At 39.8% G+C, this 17896-nt stretch overlaps 1 protein-coding gene across 1 annotated transcript in view; it reads right to left on the bottom strand.

Annotated features, from left to right (window-relative positions):
* Positions 1–2681: 2681 nt before the first annotated feature.
* The window catches only part of LOC126278042 (NACHT domain- and WD repeat-containing protein 1), a 561974-nt gene continuing 546759 nt past the window's right edge, over positions 2682–17896 (bottom strand). The window contains exons 23-26 of the mRNA XM_049977797.1: positions 15547–15709; positions 15274–15448; positions 13737–13871; positions 2682–3171 (exon numbers count right to left, since the gene is read on the bottom strand). Coding sequence (XP_049833754.1) covers positions 2951–3171; positions 13737–13871; positions 15274–15448; positions 15547–15709 — 694 coding nt within the window. The 3' untranslated portion in view covers positions 2682–2950. The remainder of the gene's footprint in view (positions 3172–13736; positions 13872–15273; positions 15449–15546; positions 15710–17896) is intronic.

The following is a 17896-nucleotide window of genomic DNA, read 5'->3' as shown; positions in this document are numbered from 1 at the left end:
AATTTTAAAATTTGCGTAGCCAACACCCTTCTAAATAGAGTCCTCACAAAGTAAACTATCAGTTCTTGGTTATTGGGAACTAAGTTCATCCACCTTCATTTGTAAATCTGGCTATATCACTGCAGTCTTTACAGTTTATGCATTTCCACAAATTAAAATTTTTGAAAACATTATCAGCGATCTCTAAAATTAAAAGTTAAAGATTAAAAACAGTCTTGATTGCAACTTTTTATTTTTAAAAGACACTTACACAAAGCTTTCAGCCACAGCCTTCATCTGCAAAAGAGAAACAAAGAAACTCACACCATTCATACATACAAGAAAGTGTGCCCCACACACAGATGACCAACTCTGCCAGCTCAGAGCAAAAATAAAAGGTTGCGGTCAAGACTGTTTTTTGTCTTTAAATTCCACAAATTAACTTGCAGTGTTACCTTGATATGAGATCCAAGAAATGTTGCTGCTCCCAGTCATAAAAATTTAAAATCGTGTAAGGGGCATTCAATAAGTAATGCAATACATATTGTTTATTGACCAATCCTGGTTTAATGGTGTCCACAATTGAGATGCATTGCAAACAAAAAGAAGTCACTGAATTTCTTTGGTGGTAACCAGACCATCACAAAAGTTCACAAGCATTTAAAGAGTTTTTTTCAGATACTGGCATCTTTCTAAAATCACGGTAAGTTGCTGGACAAAGCATTTGTCATCAACACAAGAAGGAGAATAAATTTGTCTGGTTTCTCATCTACAGGACAGCTATAATGTTAGAATGTGCACACACTATAATTTGAGGTGATCAATGAATATCAAACAAGCATCCAAGTTCTCAGCTTGACATCTCTGTTTGTAGTACTGACACATTTGTTCACATTTTAGTGTATTCAAAGATTTGTGCTCACTTGCTTCCTCAAAGACTAACCAAAAAGCATAAAGAGAATGGAGAAACATGCACAGCTCATTATGAGGCCCATGATGAAGGTCTCTTGTTGAACATTGTCACTGTTGACAAAATATCGGTTCACGATTTGTAACCTGAAACAAAATGGCAATACACACCATCTCTTTTGATGAAGTAGTTCAAAATAGTACCCTCAACTGATAAAGAAAGGGCTGAAGGGGCTATTTTATTATTTTTTGGTCAAATGGTCAACTCTAAAATCTACAGAGAGACTCTCAGGACACTGAACAAATGATTAGAGCAAGTTCATTGTCCTCCTTATCCATGATTAAGCAAGGCCACATACAAGTCTGTGTAGCCAAGAGGAGATCAGAAAACTATGATGGACTCTTCTTCCTCATCCACCCTACAACCCAGATCTCACACCTTCTGAACTCCACCTCTTTGGACCTTTGAAGGATGAAAACCACAGGAAGCAATACAGCAATGATGGGAAAGTTACTGATGCAGCAAACACTTGGCTAAGGCAAAGAGAAGTAAAGGGATAGCATGGTCATATACAGGCTCTCACATTAAGGTGATATGAGGTTACAGACAAAGGTGATGCATTACTTATTGAATGACACTTGTAGATAACATCCACTCACACTGTTTACGTGTAACAGAAAGTTTCCAAGAACAATAAATAAAATGAGGCAATTGAGTTGCTTTTATAAGAACCAACACACAAACACAACTGTAATGTGTTAACTTATTATTAATAACAACAATAATAATAAGATCATACTCATTTCATTTCCAATGTCATTTGCAAATTGAAACACTGAATGAATTAAATAATCTTTAAAACCAGTCTGTTAAATTTCTTCTTTGTAACATGTCATAAATGATTTTCCATTTGGTGTCTGTGGAACCAATATCAGTATATTTCATGAATTTTCAAAAATAAAATATAGTACTTATATTACAACATTCAATAAAATTGCTATTTATGGATATCTGCTTTGTTCATGTTAACCATTCAGTTGATAGCATTGTTCCTGTGAGCTCAAATATAACCAGTATTCTCAGTAGCATTCCTTAAATCATTCCAAATGTTTAACAGTTAAGATAAATTCAGAGCAAGCAGCCAAAAAATAAGAAAAAATAATAGAAAAGTATAGGTACAAATAAATTATGTGTGCTAGTATCATGATATCACCACAATAACATCTGTCAGCCTCCAGGAATTTTGGCTATTTCTTGGTCAGCATCTGATTCAACAACAAACTGATTCACCAATCTTAGTTAACTCTGTAAGATTCATTCTGCTGGGGTTTTCCAAAAATGTGAGAAGAAGCTAATGAGAAATGGAGTTGAGTTCTGTGATGAACTAGATCCAATTAAGAAGGTCAAGAGGAAATTTTCAATTCTGTGATGAAGAAATTTCAGCAAATAATGTCAAAAGAGGAAAATCAAGTTTAAATACATTTCTATTACAGGAAGAGCTAGTTATGTTACAGATATCAAATTATGGAAATATTTGTCACCAAGAGCTGAACATTTACATATATCATATTCCTGAAATGTTTGTGCCCGTCAAATAATATGACTCCATTGTTAATGAAGATGTATAAAATTCTCCCTGTATGTGTGCATACACGCATGCATGCACATGCACACACGCATGCCCACACATACATACATACACACACAAACACACATACACACACACACACACACACACACACACACACACAGAAGGTTCAGTAGCATCAAGCAATGAGTTAAAACAGTCCAGGTGGTCTCACAAGAATGTAATCCCAAATAATATCTGCTTCACAAGACAAGTGACAACATCAGAAAAAAAAACACTTCACGATTCAGAATAAGGATAACAACTCTGTGTCATGCACTCCATGCTGTGCACTGTAACTGTCTCACCACGATTAGCGTATTATCAACATGACTGCAGATCTCTGTCTTAACAGTTCACTGTCCACACTGTTTTTCGGCAATGCAGCTGCCTATAAGACCACTGTCTTTGCCTTTCACTGTGTTCACAGAGCATCACCTCTCTTCATCCTCCACATTAAAAACCTTTCCTTCCAGTCCGGGATCACCATAACAAGTCACCACACCATCTGTTGGTGACTGGATACCGGGCCCGTGCAGCTGTAGTGTAAGGATGTGGGAGCAGCCACGTAGCGCCAGCACTACAGTACAGCCCCCACTTGTCACCTCACAGGACGTCACTGGTTTCTCTGGGGTGTAGACTGCCAGCAGCTCACCTGAAGAAGATGTTATATCCCACATTTGTTTGTAACAATGTGAACAAGGTACAAATGTACTTATTTATTTTGCATATGGCAATACAGCGACAATATTTTATATAAGTACAACAATATGTAAACGAAATGTATAACATAAAACAATGTTTAAATAGTACATGTATAGAAAACAAGCAATAGCACAAAAGGATAAACTACAAACACTCGAGACAAACTAACTACATGTTAAAAGCTTGGCAAGCCTGGCTAGAAACTCATTCATATATTTAAAGCTCAATATCTAGATTGCACAGCCAATCTAAAGCAGAGGGTTTCACATAGATAACCTCAGAGACAGGTCCGGCGTATCTTCTTAAGGGGCATTCCTCAATAATATGGCAGACATTCTGTTCTGGTGCTCCACAGTCACAGGCTGGTAAGTTGCATAGACCTCACTTTTACTTATATGCAATGCATCTTGCATGGCCTGTTCTGATATGGTTTAATTTAGTCCAGGTACATCCCTTTAGGTCAAAGCCCGGTAATTCCAGAGTATGATCTTGACTACCTTGTTTATTAATTCCAGAATCATTCCATAAGTGCCGCCATTGCTTCTTGATGTCAGGTTGATGTTCTTGTGTATTAACCCATATAGGCTTCCGTGACTTCAAGCGGGTCGATGTTATTTCGTTCAAAACATCATGGATTGGTAGATTCTGTGGGTAATCTGAGTCACGAATTTTTGACCACTCTCTTGCTGCTGCTTCTTGCCTTCTAAATTGTGGAGGTGGGATATTGCTTAAAGTATGCAGCCAAGGGACTGGGGTGGATTTAATAGTACCCATTATTATCCTCATACACTCGTTCAACTGGACGTCGATTTTCTTAGTATGAGTGCTCGAATGCCAGACAGCAGAGCAATATTTGGCAACAGGATATACCAGGGCTATCGCGCCAGTATGTAAGGTGGATGCTTGAGCTCCCCAAGTTGAGCCAGCCAATTTTCTCAGGACGTTGTTGCAACTCTTTAGCTTACATTTTCTAGATGTTTTTTGTAAGTCAGGGAGTGGTGAAGTGTTATGCCAAGGTATTTGGGGTTGGAGTTGTGTTTCACTCTTTGTTCACATAAGTTCACATTCAGTTTCTGGTGGGCCATTTTTTACAATAGGAATTCAAGGACTCCAGATCTTCTGTGAGTATGTTTGCTCCTTCCCCAAGTGTTTTAGTTTGTACAAGTAGTGCCAAATCATCGGCGTAGCAAAGTTTCCTGCTGAATGTATTTGGCAAGTCACTAATATACAAATTAAAAAGGGTTGGAGCCTACACAGATCCTTGAGGAAGGCCATTTTTTATTTTATATGATCTGCTGGTGTTGTGGCTGATGCTCACTTTGAAAGACCTGTTTGTCAGCATTTTTTCATTAAGGTTGCCAGTTTTAAACTAGGTATGTGTCTCTTGAACTTAAGCATAAAACACTGGAGCCACACAGTGTTGTATGCTGACGACAGATCAACAAAAGCTACACTTGACTCCATCCTGTTCTGGAATCCGCTTTCTATATATGATGTTAGAGCTAAAACTTGTTCACAATAGCTGCACTTGTTTCTGAAACCTGCCTGATATGGAGGGGTTACTCCATCCACGATGTCCTGAATTCTATTAAGTATTGGGCGTTCCAACAGCTTAAAGCATACACTCAAGAGGGCGATGGGGTGGTAGCTAGTTGGATCTTCTGGTGGCTTTCCAGGTTTAAGAATTGCTAGTGTATGGGCTATTTTAAATTATGGTGGGACTATTTCAGTGTTTAAAATGTTAGTGTAAAAGTTTCTTAGCCACACTTTGCCATTAGGTGCGAGGTGTTTTATAAATTCTAGGAATATACTGTCCAATCCCGCGATTTTGTGTATTTTTAAGGTCTTTATCGCACCCTTGATTTCCTCTTTGTTAAATGGTGATAAAAGCGATGTATTGTCACTCACGGTTTTATCAAGTTCTTGTAGTTTTTCTTTAGTTTCTGCTTCAGTTGCTGGATAAAAAGGGGTTTTCTCAGAATGTGCCTTTATGTGCAATGCCATCTCCGATGGTTTTGTTTTAGGTTCCTGGTGGCGTGCTGAAGAGGAGTCACCAAGTTTCCTCCATAATGACCAGGCTTTTTTGCTGCAATGTGTAAAATTCAGCTGGAATGTGAGTTACTGCCACTTGTGTTTTCTGTGTGTGTTTAGTCCCTCTAATATTTGTCCACCGTTTTGTGTAGACAACCTCCAAGATGGTGCACCCCGGGCAACGGACTGCAATAGCAGGACAGCAGAAAGTCTACACAAATGGCGGCCAAACTAGACCATTGATCTCTCATGGCCACACACAGCGAAAAATCATATGTACTATGATGACTAGAATAACTGCAACATATGTGGAAATGATTATTAGGTATTTTCCTATGTTTATAATGTGAAAAAGACAACAATAAAACAAAGCATTATACACTGTCCAGTCACATTAATGTGACAACCTGTCAAAATCTGAAATAACCGCCTTTTGCAGCATGGATGACTACAAGATGTGCAGGGAGAGAGCCAATTAAATTCTGGGAGGGATGTGGAGCCACACTGATTCTAGTGCCGTGGCCAGTTGCACTAGGTTCCTCAGTTGAGGATCCATGGTACCAACAGCCCAACTGATGTGGTCCCAAAGGTCTTGACTGGGTTTAAATCTGGGGAGTTTGATGCACAGCACAAGACACTAAACTCATCCTGGTGCTCTTAGAACTATGCCTGTACACTGCGAGCTGTCTGACATGTTGCAGTGTCCTGTTGTTAGATGCCATCATGATGAGGGAAAACAAACTGCATACAGAGGCATATACACTCCTGGAAATGGAAAAAAGAACACGTTGACACCGGTGTGTCAGGCCCACCATACTTGCTCCGGACACTGCAAGAGGGCTGTACAAGCAATGATCACACGCACGGCACAGCGGACACACCAGGAACCGCGGTGTTGGCCGTCGAATGGCGCTAGCTGCGCAGCATTTGTGCACCGCCGCCGTCAGTGTCAGCCAGTTTGCCGTGGCATACGGAGCTCCATCGCAGTCTTTAACACTGGTAGCATGCCGCGACAGCGTGGACGTGAACCGTATGTGCAGTTGATGGACTTTGAGCGAGGGCGTATAGTGGGCATGCGGGAGGCCGGGTGGACGTACTGCCGAATTGCTCAACACGTGGGGCGTGAGGTCTCCACAGTACATCGATGTTGTCGCCAGTGGTCAGCGGAAGGTGCACGTGCCCGTCGACCTGGGACCGGACCGCAGCGACGCATGGATGCACGCCAAGACCGTAGGATCCTACGCAGTGCCGTAGGGGACCGCACCGCCACTTCCCAGCAAATTAGGGACACTGCTGCTCCTGGGGTATCGGCGAGGACCATTCACAACCGTCTCCATGAAGCTGGGCTGTGGTCCTGCACATCGTTAGGCCGTCTTCCGCTCACGTCCCAACATCGTGCAGCCCGCCTCCAGTGGTGTCGCGACAGGCGTGAATGGAGGGACGAATGGAGACGTGTCGTCTTCAGGGATGAGAGTCGCTTCTGCCTTGGTGCCAATGATGGTCGTATGCATGTTTGGCGCCGTGCAGGTGAGCGCCACAATCAGGACTGCATACGACCGAGGCACACAGGGCCAACACCCGGCATCATGGTGTGGGGAGTGATCTCCTACACTGGCCATACACCTCTGGTGATCGTTGAGGGGACACTGAATAGTGCACGGTACATCCAAACCGTCATCAAACCCATCGTTCTACCATTCCTAGACCGGTAAGGGAACTTGCTGTTCCAACAGGACAATGCACGTCGGCATGTATCCTGTGCCACCCAACGTGCTCTAGAAGGTGTAAGTCAACTACCCTGGCCAGCAAGATCTCCGGATCTGTCCCCCATTGAGCATGTTTGGGACTGGATGAAGCGTCATCTCACACGGTCTGCACGTCCAGCACGAACGCTGGTCCAACTGAGGCGCCAGGTGGAAATGGCATGGCAAGCCGTTCCACAGGACTACATCCAGCATCTCTACGATCGTCTCCATGGGAGAATAGGAGCCTGCATTGCTGCGAAAGGTGGATATACACTGTACTAGTGCCGACATTGTGCATGCTCTGTTGCCTGTGTCGATGTGCCTGTGGTTCTGTCAGTGTGATCATGTGATGTATCTTACCCCAGGAATGTGTCAATAAAGTTTCCCCTTCCTGGGACAATGAATTCACGGTGTTCTTATTTCAATTTCCAGGAGTGTATTTGCCCCTGCAAATATCTGCAGTCATCGCTCACCCCTGTCATCTATGTCTACATCTACATCTCCATTTATACTCCACAAGCCACCCAATGGTGTGTGGAAGAGGGTACTTTACATGCCACTGTCATTACCTCCCTTTCCTGTTCCACTCGCGTATGGTTCGCGGGAAGAACGACTGCCGGAAAGCCTCAGCACGCACTCGAATCTCTCTAATTTTACATTCGTTATCTCCTTAGGAGGTATATGTAGGGGGAAGCAATATATTCGATACCTCATCCAGAAACACACCCACTCGAAACCTGGACAGCAAGCTACACCACGATGCAGAGCACCTCTCTTGAAGAGTCTGCCACTTGCGTTTGCTGAACATCTCCATAAACTATCACGCTTACCAAATAACCCTGTGATGAAACGCGCTGCTCTTCTTCGGATCTTCTCTGTCTCCTCCGTCAACCCGACCTGGTACAGATCCCACACTGATGAGCAATTCTCAAGTATAGGCCGAACGAGTGTTTTGTAAGCCACCTCCTTTGTTGATGGACTACATTTTCTAAGGACTCTCCCAGTGAATCTCAGTCTGGCACCCGCCTTACCAACAATTAATTTTATATGATCACTCCACTTCAAATCATTCCGTACGCATACTCCCAGATATTTTACAGAAGTAACTGCTACCAGTGTTTTTTCCACTATCATATAATCATACAATAAAGGATCCTTCTTTCTATGTATTCACAATACATTACATTTGTCCATGTTAAGGGTCAGTTGCCACTCCCTGCACCAAGTTCCTATCCGCTGCAGATCTTCCTGCATTTCGCTGCAATTTTCTAATGCTGCAACTTCTCTGTATACTACAGCATCATCCGCGAAAAGCTGCAAGGAACTTCCGACACTATCTACTAGGTCATTTATATATATTGTGAAAAGCAATGGTCCCATAACACTCCCCTGTCCTGTGGTGCAGCACAATTGTCTTGGTGCCAGTTTTGGATAGCGCTGTTTTGCAATGGACAGTATACTTTCACCATGTCAGCATGTGAACAGTTTACAAACTTAGCCATTTCTAAAATACTTTCACCCTTGGCCTCAAAGCCAACAATCATACCCTTTTGGATGTCAGATAAATCTCTCTGTTTCTGATTTGTGGCAAGGACTGCATTGTTTTCCACCTCTTCTCGACAGACTTTATATTCCCTCCACTGCTAATGATCTCAACTGCCATCTGTGAGTGGCTATTGCACATTGATATCAAACATCTGTGGTGTTCATATTAATGTGTCTGGACCCTACAGTCATGAATTTCATAGAAACTCACAAACTGTGGAAGAAAATATACATGTTGCAAAGACATAACACAGCAGATGCCTACATCCACTATCTGCAAAACCACTGTGAAGAGTACAGCAGATGATACTTTCCATAGTAGTAGATTTTGGGATTCCTTACCATTCCACTTATGTTTGAAGCACAGGGAGAATGACCGCTTAAATACCACAGGGCATGCTGTAATTAGTTTAATATTGTCTTCACAATCTCTATGGGAAATTTTGTAGAGTGCTGTAATAAATTTTTGGATTCCCCTTTTAATGGTTGTTCTTGAGATTTTGCAGGTATGCTTTCATGTAATACTTGCCAATGTAGCTTTTTTTAAATTTCTGTGTTGCTTTGCTGTGAGTCAAACAGACCTGTCACAATCAGTATTGCCCTTTTATATATATGTTCTATATCCTCTGTTACTGCTACATGGTACGGGTCCTACATACTTGAACAATATTCTAGGATGGGTGACACAAGAGTTCTGTTAGTAAACTCCTAATTCAACCACAAACTCTATATAACATCTGAAAGGGATTTCATCAACCCCTGGGGTATGTTCAATTTCAGAAATTTTAGCTGTTTTTCAATGCTACAGACACTAACACCAACATTACTTGTCTTAACAGTGATCTGAGGTTAAATTGGGACAGTATTCTTGAATCTCCCTTTTGCTTTGCTATCATCAGTTTCAGTCCTTGCGTCACCCCAGATGTCTGAACACCGATTTTGGTCCTACAAACAGCCTTTGCATATGACCAGAATTTCCTTGGATTTCTGAGAGGTCTTTCAATATGATTATGCACTGGTAGTGGGGGAACGCACCATGCAATACCCCTTTGACAGTCACGTCGGTTTCATTTAGCATCTATAGCTCTATACATTGTTTGGCAATTATGACTAGCATCTACATGCTTCTGCTCAGAGACAAATGTTTCCAGGTCGTCCATGAGATATGACACTACTGTGGTTTTATCATATTTATTGAATATGTTGATTTTCTGACTTATTTTAGTTGCCCTTTGTATTCTGGTAATCACTATTGCTACACTGACATTAGGTTAAATGTGGACATCCTAAAAAGGTGAGATTTATTGCTGTCATTAGATCTAACAAATTCCCATGATGAGTGGCCTTCTGAACAAACTGCTTGAAGTAATCTTCAGATACAGCAAGTAGTACTGTCTTCAGTCCACCTCATGCACATACAAAACTACAATTTTCTCAGTTGGTTGTTGAATGGTTAAAGACTCCTCCAATGTTGACAGTATTATTTAGAAAAATATGTCCTAGTGAGCTGTGGTATTCTTCTAAAGGTTTTAGCTGCATTTGTAGTCGAGTGTGGTGGTCAGTATAATCACCCAATCAATTAATGTCTGGTTTTGATACTAACTCTTGACACTTAGAGGATGGAGACCATGACTAGGGCACTTCTCAAGGATGCAGTTTTAACAGAGGGAGTCACCAGGAAACTGTTACCTCAAGCATCTGTGCTACCAAGACTCCCTAAACTCCACAAAGATGGGGTGTCATTGGGCCCTATTGTCAAAAACATTAGGGCACTTACATATTTGCTGGCAAAATACCTGATGTAAATACTAAGCTGTTATGTGGGTAAAAGGTCTCATCACATGTGCAATTCTGTGGGTTTTGTAAAATGTCTTGACAACTTCAGAGTGAAAGACTAAGATGTCCTGGTGAGATTTGACATCATTTCACTATTCACCAGGGTGCCTCTAAAAGAGTCACTAGGGCTCATTGGACAGAAATTTGACAAGAAGACCATTGACATTTTCAGGCATGTCTTAATCTCCACATAATTTCTGTTTAATGGAGAATTTTACAAACAAATGGTAGGAGTCACAATGGGCAGCCCACTCTCACCTGTGGTGACTAATTGTATATGGAGTACTACAAGAAGGAATCCCTAGCATTATCCAAATGGAAACACACATGTTTTTATGTTTTTTCTTTATATGGATGACACATTCATTATCAGCCTCCATGGAAGGGGAAAACCCCTTGATTTCCTTACACATTTCATCTCCATAATCCCAACATCAAATTCACTGTGGAGACTGAAGCAGAAGGGAGATTACTTTTCCTGGGCACCATGGTCTAGAGAAGAGCTGATGGCACCCTGGGCCATGGCGTGTATTGGAAGAAAACACACACTGATCTGTATTTGCATGCAGACTGCTGGCATTAACCTAGACAGATGAATGGAGTACTTAAAACCCTAGTACACAGGCCGCACACCACTGCGGACACAGAAAATCTGCCCCAGGAGCTGGAATGCCTCAGAACTGTATTCTGAGAAAACAGGTGCCCAGAATGGTAAATCAGACATATTCTCTGCCCAACCATAACAGCACAACCTGTGGAGATGGAAGAAGCCACAGAGGAAGAGGCAGCCACTGTCTTTACACCATACACCGGCGTACTGAAGAAGCACTCAGCAAAAACTGCCTTCAGCCACCCAATAGAACAGCAACATTATTGTAAAGCATCAAAGATGATCTCAGTTTGCAGAAGGCCAGTGTATAGCACATTACATTTCAATGTGGAAAGACATATATTGGACTGACAATGCACATCACTGAAGATCGTGTTGGTGGGAACACCAGAGGCACATTTGAATGACATATTGCAACAAGTCAGCAGTTGCAGATCACTGTTTGTCTGAGAATCACATGATGGAGTACGAACATACCAGGGTCTTGGCACAGAGTTCCAAATACTGGTTAGAGTCTCCATCTGTTGTGGGGACAATCATTTGTTGAATTTCTGTGAACAATACTGTTGTTCTCAGTCTTCTCTGTCAGTCACTGGAATGATCCCAGTATTATTTTGGAGCTCATACAACAGACATATTTCATTCCAAGATAAGCCACTATCTTTAGCAGGTTGCTCGCTGTTCCCTCAATGACTGTCGAAATAGTGTGTTCAAAATGTAGTATGAGGATACTAATAGGTACAATTATTTGCATTTTATTCTATGCTATGCCCTTTCCAAAAGGACTAGTCCAGCATTTACCTTATGCAATTTAGGGAAACTGCAGGAAATCTAAGACCTGAATCATAGTCCTCCCAGATGCAGGTCCACTGACAACCACTTCATCACTTCCTTTGGGTACAAGTTTAAAGTAATGTCATTTGGTTTTTGGTTTTTGTAGCTTTCCAGCTCCCTTTATATTCATGGTAGGCAATTTGCTCCAGTTCCAGAAATGAATAACATATTGTTTTTTTTTTTTTTTTTTTTTTTTTTTTTTTTTTTTTTTTTTTAACTATCATTAGTAAGTCACTTTTTGAAGAGAGTCTAACCTACTTAACTACTCAATTTCAAGTCTTTACCTGAATTTGTGAAACACTTCATCACAAAAAAAATCTTTGAGTGCCTAGTTCATATTGACTGAATTTGCCCTAATCTAGTAAAATGTATGACCCAGGAGAGATTTTCCAATTCCTCAGCAGATTTATGATACAAGAAGTTTTCTCAGAATATACTTGCCCTACAGGTACTTTACAGTGTGTTTCAGCATCCAGAAGGTAATTCTACAAGGGCTGCTGCAAGGAGACTTCATAATTTCGTGGAATGAGGAACAAGAATGCTCTTTCTCTGTTGTTAATGTGTTGTTGAAATCTTTTCTATATCTGGTACTGCTTAATGATAATGCTGAATCAGAGTTGCACAGACTACTGCTGTTATGGAATAGATGCAGTTCTGGTGCACATCTAGGAAGGCACAGAAAGTAACTGCATGTATTTTCGGAGCACTTTCCAAGTCAAATAAAAATTACTCTGCAACTAAGAAAGAAGTCTCGCAATTATTCTGGCAATCAGTAAGCTCTGACCATACTTACTTGTCACATCATTCACAATTGTAATGGACCATCATTCTTTACATTAGCTGACAAGTTTGGATGTCTGTCAGAATGACTGGCATGGAGGACATTGGGGCTTCAAGAGTATGATTATCACAGATGTACACAGAAGTACAAGAACACAATTCTAAGAACACTGAATGCCTTTCAAGCAATTCTTTTGACAAAAATTAAAATCTGGATGATTCATCTGCCATCTATGAATGGCTAATGTTTCTTGCTGGACAAAGGGAAGATAAAGCATTTTCAGCAGTATGAAGACCTCATAAATAAGGTTTTTCTTTTGAAAAATCCCTTGAAGGAAACTTCAGTATGGATCATACGCCAATCATAACTACATTGTCATACATTCCTGCAGATGAAAGAGTTGTCTTAACATGGCACAAGTTTATCAACATCTTGGAAAGGGAAGAAACTGCCAATGAAAAATAATTAGTTGAAGACAGAACAATGGATAAATTTAAAAAGAGTGGATATGGCTTTTGTCATTCCAGTACATTTACAGAGGAATATACCATAAAACTTCCATATTGCTCCAACATTAAATCATCTGAAATTCATGAAGATTCTTGGTAGAATCAGATGCAAGAATCATTAGCCATGTCTGTATCATATGTAATTCACTAGAAAGAGTGCATCTTGTCAATCCAGTACATTTACAGAGGAGCACACCATGGTACTTTCGTAATTCTCCAGCATTTAATGCATGAAGACTCTTGACGAAATCAGATGGAGGGATCATTGTCAGGTCTTTATCATACATACTCCACTGTGAACACTGCAAGCTTCTCTCCCAACACATGTTCATCTACTATTTTTACTTCTTCTTTACCCACTATCAAATTCCAGCCTTCCATCACAATTTTACTGTATATGTATCAAAACTGTCAAGTACTTGTCAGTGTTTTGGAGGAAAATGAGATACAGATAATCAGAAATTCTCTCTCCTTCCCTCCACACACACACACACACACACACACACACACACACAGAGAGAGAGAGAAAGAGAGAGAGAGAAAGAGAGAGAGAGAGAGAGAGAGAGAGAGAGAGAGAGAGAGAGAGAGAGAGAGAGAGAGAGAGAAATACACGTGTATACTGACCTTTACTAAGACTCCAGAGACGCAAGGAACGATCACGACAACTACTGTCGGCTGATAAGAATGACCCACCAAGAGGATCAAGTCGCAGGAATGTCACAGGAGCTGTGTGGCCACATAGATTCCAGCGACAATTGCCTGAAAATCAATAGAAAATTTATGAAATGTTTGCATGTTATTATAAATTAAGTGTAATGATCTACAGTAAAAATAAAACCAAATATAAAACCTGTATACTATAAAAAATCTAGTTTTCATTTACAATATATTAATGAATGTGGAACCATTAGTGTCTTATGTATCTCAAGAAGGGTGTTGGTAATATATCATTATTTGGTAAGTGCTGTCTGGCTGTTTCCTACCATGGATGCAGTATGAAATAAATGAATTGTTATTTGATTTTTAACTAATTGTAAACTACTTTATAAAAGCCCACTAATTTATGTTCAATGATCATTGCTCTTATTCTTATTTATGCTAATTTTCAGTACTGAAAAGCTTTAAAATTCTCTTTTATGAGGCTGGCAAATAGCCAGTCTGCTTCAGATCATGATTTACAATTACAAATATACACCAAAAGTTATCATACATGATGTGGAAAAGGTGCTTGAATTGCCACTTTATTATAACAACAGGATACTGTTAAATTACAAGATGCTGAACAAAAGCGGTAAGTAGCTACTGAGGGATCTACTCATCAGTATCAAGTTGCATAATATATACTATCATTCATTTGTGATACAAAGAGCTGTCCTCTCCTGTAAAATTTAGGATTATGTTATGGTTAGCTGTGATAAGGTATCACTGTTGAACAGCTGCATATCATCAACAAATCAAAATAATCTCTCACATTTATGACTCTCCTGGGCATAACAGCCTTTTCCCCCCTCATGTTATGGAGCTCAAAGTTGTATTTCTTTCATTAACTACACTTCTGATTTAACTTTTCTTATTTCCTATCTGCCTTTCATCTTAGTGAAATACTAATTTTAAAGATACATATTTACTTTCAAATTTGTTTGAATTCATGTCTCAGAGATTGCTGGGTTTGTGTAAGAGAATCTTTGTCAATGACCTGATGTCAGTTGCTTTTTAAGTATGTTTCAAATGTACTTGAGATCCTTGCAGTTTCTGCAACTACGAAAAATTGGTGGCAAATTAATGATAATACAGTATGACTACTGCCTCTTAGACTGATTTTATTTTATATAACAAAGAACAAATAATTTTCATCATGTCTACAGGAGACTGCATTTGGGTGCCTCTGTGGTTGTGTGTGCATGAATGTGTGTCTCTTTGCTAGAAGCTAGCTCAGTAGCTAGTGTGAAGAGTCTTCTGTTGTGTGTTCCACATGTCAGTCCACTACAGGTGAGGCTCCTTTCCCATATTTTACTTATTGTTCCATCCAGGAATTTTTAGTATTGTAATAAAAGTGTTGTTATGATTAATCACTGCCTGCACTGTACATCACACGTACAACTCCAGCACTAGATGTTTCAAAATCAATATCGATAGGAATTGTAAAGAAAAATAGGACAACCTGTGACAAGGTCCCAGACCAAAATACGAGCATCTTCCAATCCACTGATCACACAGCCATCACGAGAAGATATATCTAGTGAAACTGTATCCACACCAGGCTTCCATTTCTTGAATAGTGTGCCACTTTGTAAATCATACACAACAATGAAATTTGGAGATGGTTCATCCACTTCCTAAAAATAAAGTTGGGGTATAAATCATTCATTATTTCTTGAATAGAAATACAAAAAATATATATGTTTGCAAATAATTTGATGCATTTGACTTTTACCTTTGCTACACAGCACACATAATGTCCTTCGTGTGTTATTGCAGCTAAACTTGTGATGAAATCATGATGTGGAATACGTAGATCATAAAGCAATTTCCTTGATGCTAGGTTCCATACAAGTAGTGGAAACGGTTTTTGTGTTTCATCACCACACACTAAAACCCTGAAAATAAAACGGCAAGTCTATGAAGTTAACAGAACGGAGTAATACCACAGGCATAAGAAAATCCATGAAACATGTCAGAAGAGACTTTCTTGGTTTGGAGTTTCTAATCTGTACTAACATATAAAGCTGAAACATTATTAGCATAAATCTCTTGACCAATTTACTTCAGATTTTTGCACAATACTCTAATAAACATTTGGACAGACATATGCTACATATTTTTTTAAACAACAAATCTATAGGTACTGTACCTGTATATTAAAAAAAGTTGTATTTATGAGATTAAAATTATGCAAAATAATGTCACTGAAGGAAATATTTTCACAGATCCAGGAGCTGAAGAGATATCTTTCATACTCCGATTACCCTTTCAGTTTAAGTGACTCAAGGTTAAATTTGAAGTACACCTCTGGTGATCGTTGAGGGGACACTGAATAGTGCACGGTACATCCAAACCGTCATCGAACCCATCGTTCTACCATTCCTAGACCGGCAAAGGAACTTGCTGTTCCAACAGGACAATGCATGTCCGCATGCATCCCGTGCCACCCAACGTGCTCTAGAAGGTGTAAGTCAACTACCCTGGCCAGCAAGATCTCCGGCTCTGTCCCCCATTGAGCATGTTTGGGACTGGATGAAGCGTCGTCTCACGCGGTCTGCACGTCCAGCATGAACGCTGGTCCAACTGAGGCGCCAGGTGGAAATGGCATGGCAAGCCGTTCCACAGGACTACATCCAGCATCTCTACGATTGATTCCATGGGAGAATAGCAGCCTGCATTGTTGCGAAAGGTGGATATACACTGTACTAGTGTCGACATTGTGCATGCTCTGTTGCCTGTGTCGATGTGCCTGTGGTTCTGTCAGTGTGATCATGTGATGTATCTGACCCCAGGAATGTGTCAATAAAGTTTCCCCTTCCTGGGACAATGAATTCACGGTGTTCTTATTTCAATTTACAGGAGTGTATAAAGATCAACTCACTTTTTTTCTTTCAGAAAATGTAGTACACATAAACGAAGTTAATAAGCATTGTTTTTGTTTGTATAATTTCACTTGATTATAAAATAAACTATAAAAAAGATTCATTCATCCATCATGTTCCACACATTCCATCATGAAAGAGAAGCTCAGGAGATATGGACTGAGTCAAGTTATATGTTTGCAAAATGAAGCTACTGTAAATTACATTCATTATTAGTCAATGACACAAATTATTCATTCCTTTTTAAGGTAAATCCAAGACATTTAAGCTATCACTTTCTCAGTTGTAATAAATTAGATGCCTTCCTCCTACTGTTAATTTATTATCTACATTCTACATGAGCACATTGCTATTAACCACAGAATGACAGCTGCCCACATTTGTAGCAACAGAAGCCTGTTTACAATAAATATTGCTAAATGTTACACAGCTAATAAGATTCTTCAGTTTTTAATCTTGATAATTAGATAGTTTGTGGAAGGAGCGAAAAAACTGTTAAATTCTGATTTTATTCTGAATCTGCAAGGACTTAAATTTCTTTCCTCCACTACTGATAAAACTATGCATTACATATCTACAAAGAAGAACCTTCCTATTAACTCTAGACAATGAGAGTTTACTTGAAAACATAGGAAATGATAGATTGCTACTTACTGCAAAGAAAACATTTTAAGCTGCAGACAGGCACAATTAAAAGACACTTACACAAGGAAACTCTCCTCAAGCACACATGACCACCAACTCCAGCAGCTCAGACCAGAATGCTGCATTCTGGCCTGAGATACCAGAGTTGGCAGTCATATGGGCATGAGGTGTGCTTACTTGTGTGTATGAATGATGTGTGTTTCTCTGTTTCTCTTTGCTGATGAAGGCTGTGGCTGAAAGCTTTGTGTAAATGTCTACTATCATTAACACCTTTTTTTGAGAAGGGAACATTTCCTAACCATTTAAAAATTTCTAAAATTATACCACTGTACAAGAAAGGAGAGAACACTACCATGGGAAATCAAAAGCCTATTGCAATATTATCCACATTTTCAAAAAAATTTGAATACTGTTTTTGAGAGATTAGAAAGTTTTTTAAACTCCAACAACATTATAACATCATCTTAATATGGTTTTTGCAAAAATAGATCAACCATAAAAGCACCGATGAGTTTTTAGAGAAGTGTCTAATTGATCATAAACAGACTGTTGTTG

Source organism: Schistocerca gregaria, chromosome 6, assembly GCF_023897955.1.
Source record: "Schistocerca gregaria isolate iqSchGreg1 chromosome 6, iqSchGreg1.2, whole genome shotgun sequence".
Classification (NCBI taxonomy): Eukaryota; Metazoa; Arthropoda; class Insecta; order Orthoptera; family Acrididae; genus Schistocerca; species Schistocerca gregaria.
This window is presented reverse-complemented; position numbering and strand designations above follow the sequence as displayed.